Here is a 19,284-nt window from a genome sequence, read left to right as displayed (position 1 = left end):
GCCCCCGCGCGCTCCCGGGCCGGGCCGAGCCCCGCGCCGGCACCCGCGGCCCCTCCGGGCCCCTCCGGAGGGGTTCGGCCCCCAAAAACAGCCCCAAAAAACAGCCCCGAGCCGCCCGGGGGATGTGCCCGCTGCTAACGGCGGGGTTTGTGAGCTCTGCTTGCGGGCAGGTTGATGGCGGGAGCGGTGGCACCGCGCTGGTCGCGCCGGTGTCGCGGTGTCCCCGTGGCCGGCGGGTCGTGCGTTTAAAATAGAAATATGTTTTAAAATATGTTTCTGTGGAATTCATGGGGACAGGCCGCTGGGTGCTCGCACGGTGGCGGTGACAGCGCGGCTCGGCCCCGGTGTGCCGTCGTTGCGGGTTCAGAGGTTCCTCCGCCGCTTTGGGGGAGTTTGGGGATATTTTATTATTATAGAAAATACCTAACAAAACCAACATAAAGCAGCGAGAGCATTTAAGTGTCTATATTTTTTTTTTCGTTCCGGGCATCGAGGTGGATTTTCTTGTGCCTGTGAAATCCGCCCCTCTGCCCTGTCCCTAATGAGTTCATTAGAGGCAATCAGAGCGGGACAATTAGGGACGCGCGGTGACCAAGTGTAAACTCAAGTGTCGGGGGAAACTGCTGCGAATTGTTCTGTTCCACCCGGGAGAAGCGTGGATCTGCCGGCCCAAGGAGCCGAGGTGGGAAACCAGCGATTTTCCTCGCTCCGCAAGGGAAAAACTAAATAAATCAGATTATATCTATAATCAAAAATAGCGCTGCAAAATCGATTCGAGCCCGAAAAGAGATAAGGTGGAAATGAATTTGCTGTCACTTCGCTCGGGCTCCTTCCCGCCGCCTCCCCCGAGCCTGGCTGCTGCCGCTGTGATTCCTGAGCGGTGATTTTTGGGTTTCTTACACTGTAATTTTGCCTTGCCCTCCTTGCAATTTGTGTGGTTTCGTAAGGCTTTAAACAAAGATATTTTTTCTCCCCCAAAGTCGGGCTGGGATTTTGGCCGGCTGCTGGGATCCAGGGTCCCTTTCCCGCTCGCAGCCCGGACCGCGGGCGGCTCCGGCCGTGGGAACCCGGCGGGGCTGTTAATTACCGGAGATCTTCTTAATAAGAAAGGAAACGATTTTATGCGATAACTGAAGGGAGGGAAAAAATTAAATTATGAGGCAGCTTCTCTACAAGGAGGTATGGTTAAAAATGATCTGCGATGGAAAAATTGATTGGGGAGTTTCTCCGGGCTCTTCAAAATCTGTATTTGGTTTTGACGGAAATAATTTTGAATGTTCCGGGAAGGGTTTCATCCACCGAGAAAATGTCCGGGGGTATTTTCTCTGGGAAAACAAATAGGGAATTCAGCGAGATAAGATGATACATTTCATGTAAATGTATGACCATAAGAGAAAGCTTTTATTTTTTTTTCTGGAATAATTTGAGAACGACTTTACACTTTTATGTTCGGTTTTCAAATAAATCACATTTTTCGTAACAACTTGGGCTGTGTCTCAGCGTACACAAGTACATGGGATTTCTTTAACGATATAAGTTTCTAAAATGCTGGAATTTTATAAAAGAGAGTTTGAGTAAAGCCACCCCTGCGGTGTCGCAGTGCTGTCCCTTCCTAGAAGTATGGAGAAATATCCCTGATGGAATCTTACCTCTCCTCGGCTGAAAACTTTACCGAACTGAATTTCTACAGAACCCCCAGAAGCAGCAAAAGTTCTTTGCTTGCTGCAGCTGGGCACCGAGCAGAGACCGAACCAGCGGGCTCGGAACAGCCCAAAATTCGAACGGCTTGGAGAAAACAAAAAAACCAACCAAACAAAAAATCAGCATTAAGGCTTGGAGAAAACAAAAAACCAACCAAACAAAAAATCAGCATTATGAAAAATACGGGGAGAGCGCGGGGAAAGGAGCCCCTTCGAGGAGGAGAGCGGGAGGTGCTTGGAAATGCGGGATTCCCCCCGCGGGGCTCCTTCGCCCGCTTCTCCGGGGGAGCCGCCGGTTTTCCTCTCGCAGCCTTTACCGGCAGCGGCAGCGGAGCGTTCGCAGCGCTCGGGCGGTCGTTCCCGGGGCCGTTCCCGGGGCCGCTCCCGATGTCATTCCCGTGGCCGCACCGGGACAGCTGTGGGGCCCTTCCCGGTGTCGCTTGGGGGCCATTCCCGGTCTGTTCCCGGGCCGTTCCCGGTGTCACTCCGGGGCCATTCCCGGGCCGTTCCCGGTGTCACTACGGAGCCATTCCCGGTGTCGTTCCCAGGGCCGTTCCCGGGCTGTTCCCAAGTCGCTCCCGATGCCGCTCCGGGACTACTCCTGGGCTATTCCCGATGTCCTTCCCGGTGCCGCTCCGGGACCGTTCCCGGGCTATTGCCGGTGTCGTTCCCGGGCTGTTCCCGGTGTCATTCCCGGGCCATTCCTGGGCCGTTCCCGGTGTCACTGCCGGGGCTGTTCCCGGTGTGGTTCCCGGGCTGTTCCCGGTGCCGTTCCCGGGCTCGCTCCGGTCTCACCTGCCCGCGGGAGCTCCGCGCGGCGTGTGTCGCCCCCCAGAGGACACCGCGGGGACTGCAGCGAGGACAGACAGAGGGACGGGAACAGACAGAGGGACGGGAACAGACAGAGGGACAGGGACAGAGATGGAGACAGGGAGAGACTGAGCACGAAAAGAGGAAAGAGGGAGAAGCGTGGGACAGAGGATGGCGGTGGGAGCAACGGAGAGAGAGGGTGAGTGGAGAAAATGAGTGGGCAAAGGGAGAGGAAGAGTAGGGAAGAAAGAGAGAAAAGGAGGAAATGAAGGAGGGAAAGAGTGAGGGGGGAAAGGAAAGGAAAGGAAAGAGAGAGGGGGGAAAGGAAAGGAAAGGAAAGGAAAGGAAAGGAAAGGAAAGGAAAGGAAAGGAAAGGGGAAGAGAAGAGAAGAGAAGAGAAGAGAAGAGAAGAGAAGAGAAGAGAAGAGAAGGAAGAAAAATATTAAGAAAGAAGGAAGAAGGAGAAAGAATAAAAAAGAGGAAGACAAAGGAAGAAAGAAGGAGAGGAAAAGCAAGAAAGAAAAGGAAAGAAGGAAAGGAAAAGGAAAAGGAAAAGGAAAAGGAAAAGGAAAAGGAAGCTGTGTCTGGCACCATTCCAGCCAGACCCATGGATTTTCTCCCGGTTTTGCACCCTTACTGGCGGGGCAGGAAGCCCTGGCTGCAGGGGGCTGCTCCATCCCAATTTTCCAGACATTGCTGGACAGCCCGGGCCAGCCCCACCTGCCCTGAGGTGCCTCCTTCCATGTGGTTATTCCATAAACACAAACATTCACTCACACGTATCATATCATATTATATATTATTATTTCTTCTCTGTATTACAAGTCCTGAGTCCTACAGCATTCCACCAACGAGCTACAAAATACCTGACTATCTTTGTCTACAAGGTATTTTAAGGCTAAACTGTCCGATTAAGAAATGACACCTAAATTATTTCCACTTTTAACCCAATAACCAATCACTCGAAGTCTCAGTGTGGACTTTTCTGTCCAATTACACAAAACCACCCAAACCCACAGAGAAGAAGGTGAAGAACAACCAGTCTCCACACTAAAACCTCCAGCTCACCCCGTATATATTGCTATATTCCAAAACATTAACTCTAAGTTTTCTAACCTTAAAAAACTCTGCGTTTTTAACCTTAAACTCACAGTTTCCCCTTGTGACATCGCAAACTTCAAACTCCACACCCACAATCCCGGTGCTACCAATCAATTTTGGAAGCTCCTCCCCAGCCTCAGGTCAAATACAGAATTTCCTTGTGGGTCTTCAGCACAGAAAGTTTCAAATCCTCAGCATCCAGCAGAAAGGCTCTTGCCAGCTCCAAAACTTTGATTTTTTTTTGGGTGCTTAATTGAGAAGGTGAAGCCTCACCGCAGCATTAAATGCGGATATTATCAGAATTTGGGAATCGCTCAGAGCTGGGGTGGGGGGGAAACTCATGAATTCAGCAGAGTCTTGGTCATTGTGGAGAGAAAAAACCTCAGAAAAGGAGTTTGCATCTGCCGCCCTCAGAGAGGAGCAGCCCAATTTATTCTGCTTTTTTTTTGGGCTGGCACAGCTGCAGCTGGATCCGAGCGAGGAGCCAAGTGGGGTGTAAAATATAATATAATATAATATGCTCCCGCCACTCGGCCTTCGAGGCGTTTTGACCCCTCAGCGCCGCCGTAGCCACGGGGAGGGCGTGGCCAACGCGGAGGTTCCGCCCCTCGGCGCTGACAATGAGGAGGGGTGGCTTAACTACAGTGACGTCACTAATCTGAGGTGAATATGGGGGCGTGGTTGTGACGTCATAGACGATGAACTAGTGCGGGGCGTGGCGTCGCTGACGTCACCGCCACACGGAAGGGTATGGCGGTGACGTCACGGCGGGCGGGTGCGGGAGGGGATGGCGGTGACGTCACGGCGATGGCGGCCCCGGGCCGGGCGCTGCCCTCAGCGGGCCGCTCCAAGTGGGACATCCGGGAGAAGGTGTGGGAGCACCTGGAGGCCTCCGGCCTGGCCGACTTCCCGCGGCCCGTGCGCGGCCGCATCCCCAACTTCAAGGTACGGCGGCGGCCGGCGCTGGGCCGCCTCCTCCTGCTGCTCCTTCCCTGCCCCGCCCTGCCGGGAGCGGCCCCCAGTGCTCCCTCAGTGTCCCCCACCTCAGTGCCCCCCAGTCCCTCCCAGTTCCCCCTCAGTACCCTCCAGTTCCCCCCAGTGCCCCTCTGTGTCCCCCAGTGCTCCCCAGTTCCCCCCAGTGCCCCCAGTTCCCCGGGCAGTGCCCGGCAGCCCTGGAAGCAAAGCAAACAGAAGCCCCTTGTCAATTACCGACGCACAGAGCGGTTTGAGTAGGAAGGGAAATTGAAGCTCCCTCAGCAGGAACACTTCACTATCCCGCTCTGAGCCCTGTCCAAGCTGGCACTGGACCTTTCCAGGGCTTCACAGGAAATGAACAGCCCCTCAATTAAAAACCTGCAGAAATCAGCCTGCCCAGAGGGTGAAAGGTTCTGCATTGCCCTTCTCTGCTGTGAGCTGATGTTTTATGCAAACAGGGCTCCTCCCACGCTGCCACCCGGCTTCTGGCTTTGCAGGAATTCCGGGCTGCCCGGACAGTAAAAATAAACCCCGATGCTCCCCAGAGGAATGCCCGCTTCCTAACGCTGGAAGTAAGTGAAAATACCTTTCTCTTGGCTCCTTCCCTGCCCCAGGGCTCCCTGCAGGCCTGCTGCTCTCTCAGGGAGCTGGAAGTGTTCAGCAGAGCACGGGAGGTGAAGGTGGATCCTGACAAACCTCTGGAAGGTGCCCGGCTGGCAGCTCTGCAGGTAAGGGCAGCCCTGAGGAGGAGCTGGCAGGGGACAGCAGAGCCTGGCAGCACCTCTGTAGGGATGTGTCCCCTGATAGAGTGAACAAATTATCCCTTGTCTCCTTAAAAAGCCCAGAAGTTTCTCTCCTCAGTTTGGTACAAAGACACCTCACAGGACCTTCACCTCAAACCTAAGGATGCCCAAAGCGACAGAAGCCAAAAGGTCCCACCTAGGTATTTCACTAGAAAAAGAAGAGAGCAAAGGAAATAATCCCTTTTGTGTGGTGTTTTTACTAAGAGAAAGACCCTCTTGTCCCTGGCTCGGTTTTGATCTGTAAGAGCTTTGTTATTTTGCCTTTTATTAAAACTTTTGTGTTTCCAACACTGCCTCAGAAGCCATCCTGCTGATTACATGCCATTGAGGTATCTGGACTGTCTCGGGTGTGATGGGCTCCTCTGAGAGCCCATAAGACCTTGCTCGAGGAGAAAATGTAACACACCTCAGCAGCACCTGGCACTGCACCTCCAAGGGTTTTATGTGCAGCTCATTTGTGGAGCTCAAATCAATAAATGTCATGGAATGGTTTAGGTTGGAAGGGACTTGAAGGATAATTCAGTTCCAGCCTCCTGCCCTGAGCAGGGACACCTTCCACCATCCCAGAGTGCTGCAAGCCCTGTCCAGCCTGGCCTTGGACATTCCAGGGATCCAGGGGCAGCCACAGCTTCTCTCCCCACCCTCACAGGGAGGAATTTCTCCCTAATATCTCATCTAACTCTGCCCTCTGTCAGTTTGAAACTATTATCTCATAAAGCTATTTAGAGACATAGCTTTAAAGGAGGAATTGTCCTTAAAGATTTGTCCTGAAATATCTTCAAATGTCTGTTTCACCTTTTATTTCTTCAATAAACCTTTTTATGGAATTTTCCTGTGTTGGAGGAAATTAATCTTACAAGCATTACACCACCAACAACATAACAAATTAGTTATTTGGCCATGTAATTTTTACTGTGTGACAATAAAAATATTTCTTCAGTGTAAAATGAACCTTCTCATGTGGTTCCCCAGGCAAGGAAGACTTTGCTGGTTCCCACACCACGTCTGAGGTCTGGGCTGTTCAACAGGATTGTTCCCCCTCCAGGTGCAACCAAGGAGATGTTGAGAAGATGTGCCACATCTCAGGTGGGAGTGAGGGATCAGGGAGGGCTGAATTAACTTGGGGACAGTGTGGGCTTGGGATGGACCAGCTGGAAGTTGGAAAAACTGAAATATCTTCCTCTTAGGATGTTATCTCTGGGTTTTTGTACATTGATAATATTGAAATCAGGAGAAAATTCAGTCTTAGCAGGGTTGAAAGGGATTTGAATTGATATTTCTCAGTGTCTTTTAGAAAATAATGCCTTGAGGTGAGTTAGATCTTTCTTCATGCTCCTCCATTCTGCAGTTTTGAGCTGCTGAACCCTCTGGGGGATAGCTTAGTGCTCTTAGGTGTTACCAGATAGGAAAGTCGAGGTTTTTTATAGAACACAACACCCAAAGAGCCGTGAATTGTGGCGTTTGCGTGCAGCGGGGCCCGGACACGTGCGGAGGCTGGGCTTTGCAGCGGTCTCTTGCTGCCCTCTCGTGTTCCAATCGCACCGCACAGCCAGGGCTTCGGCCAGACAGCCCTGCAGGTTTTACATCCATCTGTATCTGCCATGAAAACCCAGCATGAAGAGCTTACTACAGAGATTTATTTCCTCCTTTATCTCCTGCTAAAAGCAGTAAAGTTCTGCAGCAACCCCGTAAACAACCGAGGCTGTAAAGGCTGGTAATTAGTAGTGACTTTCTTTGTTGGAAGTTCTATTGCAGTCATTAACTAATTAAGATCAGGGCTGAAGAGCATTTTTGCAAGAGACCTTTCTCTTGGCCTGCTGTCTGATCTGGGCTCTCACCATGTGTCTGGTTTTTGCCCCAGCCCACTAATGAAAAAATGCTGTTGGCAGTTTGTATTTACAAAGCACTGTGCAAACAATCCTTACCACACTGCAGGGAAGTGCCTGATGGGCATTAGTGCTGATAGTCAGCCACAAATTACTGAATTCTTGGGGTTTCTGCTCTGCACTGAAAATGTTTGGCTCTTTATTGTGATTTTAATATTGTTAATTTATAATTAGCAGCAAGTTGAGTTGGTGTGAGGAGCATTTGCTGTGTGCTGTACCCATGTATTGGGAATGATTGAATCACAAGATGTATTTTAAATAGTTCTAAACCTCTTATATTTAAAAACCCAAATAAACATGATTTTTAATTTCTGCAATCTGGACAGAATTTTCATTAAGATGAGAACAGATTGAAGAGAAGTGGGTGGGGTTGAACAAGGAGAGAGGAGAGGAAAAAATAATTGTGTCACTTTGTGTAACTTCAGATTTCTTTGTGCTGTTGCTGTCTGTGTCTAAATTAACTTTGTGATTTATATTTGAGAATTAATTGAAGCATTTGGAGTGCTCTGGTATTCCTCAAGCTTTTAGTAGAGTAGGGAAGTGTAAATAAGAAGTGTCACTAGCTCTCATTTTTAAGAACAGATTTCCAAAGAAGTGTTTCAAAATACCAGGTTTTGATCCTAAATTAAAAACCTCGTTTCTAAAAGTGCCCACCTCCCTCAGCTCTCCTTGCAGTGTGCCAAAATTCTTGTCACTGTAGTAGGGAATCTATTCTAGGATTCCCTGGGGATAACTTCCCAGACATGTACAGCTTGGCTAAACATGGAAGAGACACTTGGAAACGTGGGGAGTTCCTGGGATTTATCAAAATATCCTGGATTTCTGCCTCAGTTCTTGGAAGATTGTGCCCTCTGCAAACCTCAAATGCTGTTTTTTCCTGCAGGGTGTAAGAGACTACAGCGTGCCTGTGGGGCTGGATGGGAAAGCACAAGTGGACTTGGTTGTTGTGGGATCGGTGGCTGTCTCAGAAAAAGGTGAGGAAAAACTTCCAGCAGGAAGGTCCCAAGTGCCAGCCCGGTGGCAGGAAGGCCACAGCACGTGGCAGAGACAGATTTCTCCTTGGAGCTGAGTTGTGGTCTTGGCTTCTGCCCCTGTGTGTGCCCAATCCCTGCTGGCAGTCCCAGCAGGAAGCAGGGGTGCCTCAGGATGCCGTGGGCACAGAGCAGTGGCCTCAGAGATGTTCAGGAAAACCCTTGAGGCAAGGAATTCTTTGTGTTTAAAGGAATCCAAGCAGGCTCCCTGGTCAGGGATCTGCTCTGCTCACACAGGCTGTGTGAAAGGACTTGTGTTAGACCTGCTGATTCAGGACCTATTTGGGGATCAGATTTTGCATTTTCTAGTATTTTGAAAACCTGCTGGTGCTGAAAAATTTTCCACTGACTTTATCCCTTGCCTAAAATAACACAATTTTTATATGTGACCCAGACTCCTCTTTACCCACTTGAACCTGTGTTGGACATGAGTAGAAGGTTCTAAATACAATTGCTAAATAAACTGCTGTCTTAACTGCATTGAATTTGTTTATTCTGAATGGGAAGCTTCTGGGATCTTTTAGGAGTCATTGAAACTGATTTTTTATTTCATTTCAGTGCTGATTTCAAGGAAAGCTGCACTCTGTGAGAGATGCTGATCTGGTTTTTTCCAGACTTACAACTTGCAGACTGCTGGGTTAATTACACCATTTTAACAACTTTCCACTGTGCTGTTTGGTTTTGGTTTTTTTTTTTTTTTTCCACTTTTCTGTGCTTTAGGCTGGAGAATTGGCAAAGGGGAAGGTTATGCAGACATGGAATATGCAATGATGGTGTCCATGGGGGCAGTGCAGGAGGACACACCTGTGGTTACCATCGTGCACGACTGCCAGGTGAGTTGAGATGTTCAAACATCCCCCCTCCAGCTGGGAGGGAGCTCTGGGACACTTCCTGCTCTGTCTGGAGGGGAGACATGGAATGAAGCTGGTTTGGCATCTTTATTCCCATTGTCTTTGATGGATTTTCATGTGACAAGACATCAGGAATGGGGCACAGCTTTAGGGAGTTTGTTTTTAGCTACTTAACCAAATCTCTGCCTTGTAGGTGCTTGACATAGCAGAGGAGCTGCTGGGTGATCATGATTTAACTGTGGATTACATCCTCACTCCAACAAGGACTATCCAGACTAATTGCAAACGACCAAAACCTCAGGGAATAATGTGGCACAAGGCAAGTTCAATCTTAATCAAGTCAAATCTTAAACCTTTGCTGCTGGTGGATTACTGGTACCAATAGCCCGCTGATAAACCCCCCATTTTTTCATAGAAACAAATTTTTTAATTAGAAGTATTTGGTAAAAGAGCAGGTGTGTTTGTCAGGTGAAAGAAAGCAGCAGCATCTGTGTGCAGTGGGGTTTAAGGGGTGATGGTGAGGAGAGATATTTCCCTCCATCTGAGGTTGCTGTATCCAGTGGATTATCAGGAGGTGCTGCCCCATCCTGGAAGTGTCCCAGGCCAGGCTGGATGGGCTTGGAGCAATCTGGGCTAGGGGGAGGTGTCCCAGGGGGGTGGAACTGGTGGGTAAAAGTCTGTGCTGCTGTAGTTGTGAAAGGAAAACACAACCTGCTGCTGGTACATTCCTGTTTCTGCAGTGGATTCACTTTCCAGGGATAAATCTGTGGCTGCAGCTCGTTTTCAGGTGGAAGAACAGGGATTTCAAACGTGAATCTTTATTTATTGGTAGTTCTATTATGGATTGGACTTTTCCCCCTGCCCAGTGCCAGAAACTTCCTCAGCTTCCCAAATAGTTTCAGGAAAGCCTTGAGTGAATTGTTTTATTGGAGGTTCCTGCTGGGAAAGCTTTTTCTTTGTCATTGGATTTTCATTTCTAAAATCATCCAGTGAGGGAGCAGACCCAATCCTGCATGAGTGAGTACAGCAGGAATGCTGAAATGAGGAATTATGCATCCACATCTTGCAGAAACTGAAGAATTTTAATGGAGTACTCCCAGGGAAATCAGAAGTTGTTTGTTAAATTCTGCCAGCCAGCTAAAAGAGTTAAATTTCTTTAGGTAATGTATCTACAACAAACACATTCTAGCCAGGACTATTTTTATTCCAGTAGTGGGAGAGCATTTTACCCTGCCTGTGGTTGAGAATTTGAGGTTATAAATAAATAAATAACAGCTCTGTCTGTCCTAGTGCATTTTTTCCATTGAATTATTTTTGAATTGTAATTTTTTTTAGGATATTATTGAATGTAATTGTGTTGAAGGCCTACTCCTTGTGCTCCATCCATCTTGCCAACATATTTTTGATCAGTTTGTCTGCCTTGGTGTCAGACTTCTCAGTAAGTGGCCTTGCTGACACTTTTTAAATTTCTTTTTTTTTTTGTGCTTTTAGCAGAAACTGAATTTTCTGCAGCTTTCACTGAGAATGGAGCACAGATTGACCCTTTATTTGAATATTTGAGTGTTGATTTAACACCTTTTGTTTTGAGCTGTGTGGATTAAATAGGATTATTGGAGAAGACCAGGGATAATCATCACTTTTCTGGTTTTTTGGGATCAGAACAAAGTGTGGTGTCTGTATGAAGCAGAAATTGCCATTATTCCCCAGGGAAATGAGTGACATTTATTTTTTGTGTGCCTGTGGTGGTACCTGGGTGTTCAGCTCTGGAAGTGGGAGGTCTGGTTAATCACAGGGTGTGAAAAAGGCAGCATTTGATAGGGGCTATTTAAGTGTTTGTCCTTTGGATTTTCCCGGCTACTTCTCCATCATTTTCTCTCCATCCTTTTCTCCTGCAAATCCTGGCTTTGCTGGTGCATTCCTGTTCCTCAGAGCAAAACTAAATGAACCAAGAGACAGTGAGTAAATAAATCATCCACTTGTAAACATGGGGTTTTGTCAACACAGAGTAGCTTAACTTCATTGTGAGGATGTGTGAGGTGGAAAATACATTGTAAAAAAAAGCTGATCCTTGGGGAGCAGGGCTGGATCAGGCCAGGACAATGTTTAGGAGTTTGAAATCCAGGTGTTTGCAAATATGGGATTACAGCTGAGGGTTGTTGTAAGGATGTGCTGCCAGTAATGCACACTCAGCTCCATTGGGAAGGAGATGCTCACCCAGCAAACAAATCCATGGCTGCATTTTCCTGGAGTGCTCGTGTGTGTTCTGAGCTGTTTAAAGACTTCCAAGGAAGTGGAAAAGCCACAACATCATCAATACCAAAGAATCATTATCAGGCACTCCAGAAACACTTCTAAATCCCCAGTGCTGGGGGGTGTTTGTGACACTTTTGTGCCTCTGAGGTCAGAGTTTTGGGACATCAATTTGAATTACTGGAGGGCAGCAAGAGCTGCTGAGAGCTGAGCACTCTGGAAAACTTTATTTGGATGCCAGTGGAGAATTATTTGGCTTCATCTGTCTTGAAAATTCAACCCATTGTTTCTGGGAACTCTAAATTCATGAAGCTACTTGCTTTCTCATTTAATATTTTCTATGGGTAACTGTGATCTTTATCTGGGACACTGGCTATTATATTTGTCCCAATTATCAAGTTATTTGTGCTGTGCTTATTTGAAATGGAAACTGTACAGACAAATTAAAATATTTGGGTTCATGAAGAGGAAAAGGAGAGTAGTTGGTGGAAAAATCACTGTATTTTAGTAAGCATTTCCTTCTGGTTTTGAAATAATTCTTTTGCTGAGAACTTTCTAGCAGTAGGAAAAGAATTGAAATGAAATGAAATTAAATTAAATTAAATGAAGTGAAATGGGGGGGAATCCCAGTGGCAGAGATGAAAACCCTCTGACAACAAACAGCTTTGGGTGTGTGATAGAACATCTGGGAAGGAAAGCTCAACAAATGCACCCATCCAAGCTGGCAAATCCTTCAACAGAAGGAAATTGCAGTCAGTGTAGGCAGGGCTTTGTTTTGGTGTGGTTTTTGGGCTGGTGGGGACAGGGAATGCTTCCACACGTGGTCACACATCTCAGCACCTTCACAAAGCTGAGCCTCGCTGCAGAAAGCACGGGTGGATTCCAAGTGTGGGCTGCAGAAGTTTCTCCTGAGGGACACCAGCAGGCTGCCAGCTCCCAGAAATGTGCCCTTGCATTGTGTGCACATATTTGGACATTTTGTGCAAATGAATGATAAAATGTTCAACTGTGCTGGGCTTGCTGTCCTGGCCTTGTCTGTGCCACAAATCCCTGTTTGCTCAGAGCTCCTGCAAACGAGGACACAGCATGAAAAGAGGACACAGCACAAAAAGTTGGATCTGTCCCAAGGAGGTTTAGAACAATCTGGGGTCAGAGCCCTCTGAGGATGGGCAGAGATGAGCCTTGCTAACACTTTTGCCCACCCCTTGGGAAGGGCTGGTGGATCTGAAGCATTGGAGGTGTTTGGTGCTGTTTGCAGCCTGCCAGGGCAGCTGCATCAGTCTCCAACTTAAAATCATGGAATGGGTTGGGTTGGAAGGGATTTGAAAGAGAATCTTATTCCAAGCCCCTGCACACCTTCCACTGTCCCAGGGTGCTCCCCAGCCTGGCCTTGGACACTTCTAAATGTCCCCTAGAGGTATTGCAGCCACAGCTTCTCTGGGCACCTGTGCCAGGGCCTCCCACCCTCACAGGGAGCAATTCCTTCTCTATATCTAAACTAAATTTTCCCCTTTTCCATTCTGAGGCCATTCCCCTTGTCCTGTCACTGATGAACCATCCCTCTCCAGCTTCCTTGTAGCCCACTCAGGTCCTGGAAGGTGCTGGGATGTCTCCAGGCTGAACAGCTCCAGCTTTCTCAGCCTGTCCCCACACGGGAGGTGTCCCAGTCCTCCTACCAACTTCATGGCCTCCTCTGGACTCGATCCAACATTCCATGTTTTTCTGCTGCTGGGGACACCAGAGCTGAGCACGGGATTCCAGGTGGGATCTCACAAGATCCAGGTGTTCCTGTGTCAGTGAGATGAGGAGCTGTGGGAAGCAGAATGAAATAGCAGGATGAGGACAGCCTCCCGTCCCATCCCATCCCATCCCATCCCATCCCATCCCATCCCATCCCAGTGTGCCTCTCTCCAGGACTGCAGTGCTTCCAGGGAAATCTCAGTGCTGTTTGCCTTGGCCTGGCTCAGGGGTCAGCATTCCTCAGTCTGACACAGGACAAACACATCCTCCATTCTCCATAGCACCATCCTGGAAGTGGCTCTGATCAGAGCTGTGTGGGAGCAGAGGGTGAGGGAGCCCTGGTGTCCAGCAGGGCTGCTGCAGGAGTCCATCTGCCACCACGTTTTGGGATCAAGCCAGGTGTCATAGCCATGGATGCTGTGGGTTAAGTGTTGGGAGATTTGTGTTGGCATTCAGCATCCAGGACTTTTTTCCTCAGGTTTCTGTCAGAAAGGGGACACATTTCCCTCCTCAGCTCCTTTCCCAGTAATTGTGTGCCAGAAGAATTTATCCAGCCTGCTGTCCTCTTTCCCCAAAGCTCTCCCAGGCATGGCAGGGATTATTAAATGATTAATTGCCTTTGGTGGAGTTATTTTTAACCCAAATCACTTCAGAGTTTATGGCACAGACCCATGAGCATTTCTGTTGGCCAACCCCAGAGGGCTGAAGTGTGGAATTGGTCTGGGAATTGGTGGTCAGGGGATGATAGGGAACTTCTTCAGCTTTGGTTTCACTGGCAAAGCTAAATCCCAACGCTCAATCCAAACTTTCAAAACATCAGTAAATGGTTTGGCCTTGGCTTTGAAGGGATGGGGGAAGCTTCCAGTGCTGGGTTTGCCCATATCCACATAGCTGGATCAACCAGACTTGGACTGGAATGTCCCTAAATTCTGGCTTAGCCTAAAACAGTAGGTAGGGACAGGAATGGGGATAAGCAAGGCTAGGGAGGACTGACCAGCCAGCAGAGCACCTGGAAGTGTGCAGCTTGTTTGAAAGAGAGGAGGAATATTTTTGGCCTCTCTCCGCATGGAAATAAATCCTTGCAATCCTCCCCAGCTCACAGGACAAAAGGAACTTTTTGCATGATTGTAATTAGCAACAGATTGTGCTATCACAGGGTTCTTTTGTTTGCTCTTTTGCAACAGAGCAGAACGAGCTTTTTCCTCTTCCCTGCCACCCACTGCCCCCTTTGCCCTTTTAGTTCTCACCCCCAAAAATCCCAGTGGATTTGTTTGTTGAATTGAAACCCCAAATCGAGTTTCTGCCTTTCTGTGGCATAAAAGTGGGAGAAAACAGGGAAGGGTTTACAAGGTTTAACCCAGCTGAAATGTTCTCCTAGAACCCAGAGAGAAAAAAAGCCCTTAAGGTAAATCCTCTGTGCCTCTTGTGACAGTAAGGTGTCAGCTGACAGTGTCAGAACTTGCCTAATGTTTTTTACAAATCTTTGCTAATACAGAAAAATAAAAGTCTTAAATCAGCTGCCTTTGTTGCTTTGGTGAAGGTCTGTTGCTCTTGTGTTTGCACAGGGCTGGATTTTGAGAGAATGACAGAATCCTTTCATGATGGTGTTTGATCAGAACTTTAAAGAAAATAGTTCATAGCCCTTACAAAAATCCCAGAATCATTGAGGTTGGAAAACACTTCCAAAATCATCAAGTCCAACCTGTGAGTGATCCCAGACCAGACAGCTGAGTTCCATGTCCTGTCTTCCCATAAACACCTCCAGGGATGAGGACTCCACCACCTCCCTGGGCAGTAATTCCAATGTCTAATCCCCCTTTCTGTGCAGAAATTCCCCCTGAAACATAAATGCTGTTGTCACTGCATCTTCCTGAGGTTGCCAGGAGCCTGAAACAGTAGCTCCAAGAGCTGCAGGCTGATGCCAAAATCTACTTAGTGAGAGGAGATGCCTGGTGGAAGTCCCTTAGAGATTGTGCTGTTCCCTGGATTATCTAAATCCTGCCCTTGGATTGTCCTTGAAAGCCTGGGAATTCCAGGGTTGATCCTCTCAGTGCCCATCTCTGATTGCCCCAATCTCCAAAGCCCTGAGGGTTTGCCCTTGCTAGCATTTCCCTTTCTAACCAAACACCCAACCCATGCCTTGGCAACTGAGTTTAATTTCAGGATGAAAGGAGCTGTTCTTGGGTTGTGCTTTGGGGCCAGGAGTGATTGGTTGCATGAGAACAGAAAAATGTTTTTCCTGTTTGGTTTAATTAGCATAGAGCTTACATTTCACATTGAAATTTGACAGAGGACAACAAACCTTCTTAATTGTTGGCCAGAACAAACAAAGTGAGACCCTTCAACCCTTGGTTTGATGTTGTGTCACTCAGGGAAGGGGAGTTTGCTGTCAAACACAGCACTTGGAATTCTTGGCTGAGAAAAACAAATCAGCCCCAGAATCCACAGAGTAATAACTCTGTAAAATCTGGAAATGCTCTGCACCTTTCTGAGTGTGGAGGCTCCTGGAGCAAGTCCCCAGAGCAAGTCCTTGCTGTTTGATGTTGTGTTAGCAGAACTAGCACAGGCTTTATGGAAATCATGTTTTTATTTAGCTCCAGCCTGAAATAAAACCTGCTTGTTTGCTCTTCAGAAGATTAAGAGAATTCTGTTGAGTGACTTGCCTGTCACCTCATCCTGACATTGCCCCCACCCTGCCTTGGCTTTTCCTCGAGTCACTTCAGAGCTGGGATGCTGTCCCCAGGGAGCTGAGCTTGATGTTGTGCAGATCCAGGCTGGCTGTGACTGTGACTGTAGGAGCAGGAATTCAGAGGCTCTGGGGTGGGTGAGCTCTGGGCTGGGAGCTCTGCAGGCGTGTGCTGACTGGGATGTGCTGGTGCTGCTCCACTCCAGCCTGCTGAGGGTGGTGGCCCTCTCACATTCTGGGCTATTAGCCTGGGTCTCTGCTAGCTCAGGCATTGCTTCCCCAGGCTCTGTTTTGCTCCTTGAATTTCAGCATTGGATCTGGTGTTGATGGATGTTGGACTTGTCCAGCAGCCAAGCAGGAATTCTTCCTCCTTCCAAGCTCAGTGTGCAAGCCAAGAGCTCGACCACATTAGCTGGGGAACCACTGCATTTCCTGCCAGTGTCTGAGTGCAGCCTGGGGCATCTCATGCCTCACATGGATGGGCTTCAGCTGTTGAGAGGAAGAGCCCTTCCAGAGAAGCTCTTTGGGTCAGGGCATGGAGGGATGGATGAAGGAATAACGGGCTCTCAGTGGGAAGCTCAGGGTCCGAGCGCTTCCGTTCGCTGCTCCAGCCCGGCACATCCCTGTGGGGTCTGAGGAGCTGGGGCTGGTGTGGGAGGTCGGGTGGCACACAGGGGATGTGCCCCAAGCAGGGGACGTGCCTCCAGCTGGGCCCACATCCACAGGAACCCTGCTCCAAGGCACGCTCCTGCTGCAGCTTCCACCATTGTGTGACCCAGCCCACGGATATCCTGTGCCGGGGGAAAAGAGCACCAGGAGCTCTGCAGAATGGAAGTGTCTGGTGGATTGGGATGGATTCTGTCAGGCCAGGGGATTGGGATGGATTCTGCCAGGACAAGGATTGTGTAGGATTCTTACAGGACAAGGATTGTGTAGGATTCTGCCAGGACAGGGATTGTGTAGGGTTCTGCCAGGACAAGGATTTTGTAGGATTCTGCCAGAGCAGGAGCACAGGCCCTCAGTCAAAGCAAACACAGAGGGAGAACAAGGAGAATGCAGATCTGAAAGCATTCAGATAAATAAATGTCAAATTGGAATTGTCCTGACTTTGGTTGGGATTTGCCTGCTGGATCCATGTTGTGCTGCTCACTTCAAGAGCCACTAATGTTTATTTTTGTCCTGCAGTGTGTATTTAGGGAGACTTCCCAATCAGAGCAGCAATTAGGAACATTTGGAATGCTCTGGCACTCTGTGTGGCAGCAGGATAATAAGGTTCCTCTCTTTTTATGGCACAAACGAGCCCTGATGCTCATCATCTTTTTTTCTGGAAGGCAAGAAATACTTTTACAATAATTACATCCATCTTCCTCCTTTTTAGGTCAGCTCTGAGATGCTGGGAAAAATCCCCATCCTAAAGACTCTTCGATGCAGGGAGAAGCAGGCTGGCAAGGATGTCACCCTCCAAGATGAACACCCAGCCCTGGCAGACACCAACAGAGCAGCAATTTCAAACAAGAAGGTGATGGCTGCAAATCCCCAGCCATGGGCTGCTCCAGGCTCAGCTCCAGTGGGAGAACCCCACGTGGAAAGTGATCCTGGAAATCCCAAATTCGAGGGATCTGACACAATCACCACTGTGTATGTGGGGAACTTGCCTGGCAGCCTGAGAGTGAGCCAGCTGAAAAATGCCCTGAGGGAATTGCAGGTGGTTCCTGTTGCCCTGAAGTGGCAGGGAGCACAGCACAGGGCTTTCCTGGAGTACAGGGACCAGGGGGCTGCACACAGAGCTGTGGCCTCCTTGCAAGGCCTGAGCCTTGGGGGCAATGCTCTGAGGGTGGAGCTGGCCAAGAGGAACAAAGGGCAAGGAGAGATCAATAGTCACAAATGAGTATGGAGGTGAAAAAACCCCCAAAAAACAAAAACAAAGTGTTTTCATTGTTTTGTGAGAAGCCAACCTGAAGTTTTAAGGTTTTTAGTAACCCTCAAGTTTAACAAAACCAATTTTCTGCACAAACTTTCCTCACTTCTGCACTTGGACATGCAAAGGTTTGTCCCCACAGGTGAGAGAGGAGCCATTTCTCTATAAACAATTACCCACAGAGTACCCACACTCTGGTTTTGGTGCTGTTTGGTGGTTTTGTTAAGCCTGGCTTACAGCCCTGCCCCTTGGCACCTGCAGCAGGGTGGTTCCAGTCAGTCATGTTAAACCTGCCCCTTTATACCTGTGAGGTTAAAAGGCAGCAGCAGGAAATCTGTCCTAAGGGTAACAATTCTGTTTACAGAAAAATGGGCTTTGCCTGTTGGAAGTTTTCAATTTATTTTTTATAAAAATGACCATGGAGAGAGAGATTGTACCTTTTGTGCCTTGAAGAGTGGCTGTGGGAGCACTGGCTTAGTTCTAGATCTAGTAAGAGCCTCTAGTAAGAGCTGGGAAGGATGGGAACCCTTTTCTCAGCTTTTTGCTAAATCAGCCCTTGGTAAGCCTTATATTTCTTATTTCAGAGGAAAGCAAATCCCAGTTTTCTCTGCTTTTCCCTAAAACTGCTTTTCTGATGGATCAGATAATTATAAAATTGTAATTTTATAATTTAGCTGTATAATTTTATAATTCGGCTGCTTTTCCTGATTGTCTCTTCTAAAGGGATGTGATTCCTTTGCCTCTGTGAAATATTATTATTATTATTATTATTACTATTACTGAAATGAAAAGCAGGCACACCATGGTCAGAACTTGTTGGTGCTTAGTCTGGCATGGAATTCTTTGGGAATTTGCTGGGGATTGATTGATGCTTTGTCACCATCCCTGATGCTCTTCCACATCATCAGTGAGGAGGGTGAGACATCACCACCCAACTTCTCCAGGTGAAAATGCTCCCAGGCACTGTCCTGGACATGAACATTCCCTTCCACTGTAATGGCCAATAATGATTTATCTGCTATGGCTCTTATTACTTCTTTTTCCCTCTTGGGTTTCCTATTCCTGAAAAACAAGTTAAATTTTGGCCCAGCCATCCTTTCTAAACAGAAGCACTTTTGCCAGTGATGCTGGGCACGTAGTCAAAGTAAGCATCTAAATGGATTTTTTCTGCTTTAAAGTAAGAGTTGGGGTTTTTTAGCCAGGGAGTACTGTTAAGTATATTTTAAGCAGATTATTATGCCTTGAGGGTCAGACATTTATTCAGTATTAAATAAAAAGTTCTCATCGTTGTCATGTGGCTCTGTAGGGAAGGGCTGAAGGAAAGCTTTGGAGCTGCATCCAGCCCTGGGATCCCAGCACAGGAGGGACAAGGAGCTGTTGGACAGAGTCCAGAGGAGGCAGCAGGGTGAGCAGGGGGATGGAGCAGCTCTGCTGGGAGGAAAGGTAGAGAGAATTGGGGTGGTTCAGCCTGGAGGAAGGAAGGTTTAGGAGTGAGCTCGTAACTTTCCAAATGGAAATGACTCCTCCCAATGG

General features: G+C 48.2%; 1 protein-coding gene across 3 annotated transcripts; it reads left to right on the top strand.

Moving 5' to 3' along the window:
* Positions 1 to 4,271: 4,271 nt before the first annotated feature.
* Positions 4,272 to 17,722, top strand: MTHFSD (methenyltetrahydrofolate synthetase domain containing). 3 transcript variants are annotated; one of them, XM_041458873.1, is made up of 7 exons: positions 4,272 to 4,556; positions 5,084 to 5,158; positions 6,362 to 6,475; positions 8,159 to 8,249; positions 9,027 to 9,139; positions 9,351 to 9,476; positions 17,212 to 17,722. In XM_041458873.1, the coding sequence occupies exons 1-7, from the start codon at positions 4,362 to 4,364 to the stop codon at positions 17,719 to 17,721; spliced, it is 1,224 nt and encodes a 407-aa protein (XP_041314807.1). In that variant the 5' UTR covers positions 4,272 to 4,361; the 3' UTR covers position 17,722. The 3 variants fall into 3 exon arrangements, with proteins under 3 accessions (XP_041314807.1, XP_041314806.1, XP_041314805.1); XM_041458872.1 differs by having other exon boundaries at positions 5,045 to 5,158; XM_041458871.1 differs by lacking the exon at positions 5,084 to 5,158 and adding an exon at positions 5,201 to 5,314 and having other exon boundaries at positions 4,286 to 4,556.
* Positions 17,723 to 19,284: the final 1,562 nt, after the last annotated feature.

The sequence above is a fragment of the Pyrgilauda ruficollis genome, unplaced genomic scaffold, assembly GCF_017590135.1.
Source record: "Pyrgilauda ruficollis isolate IOZ18807 unplaced genomic scaffold, ASM1759013v1 scaffold13, whole genome shotgun sequence".
Lineage (NCBI taxonomy): Eukaryota > Metazoa > Chordata > Aves > Passeriformes > Passeridae > Pyrgilauda > Pyrgilauda ruficollis.
Note: the sequence above shows the minus strand (reverse complement) of the source record. Positions and strands in the feature narration are given on the sequence as shown.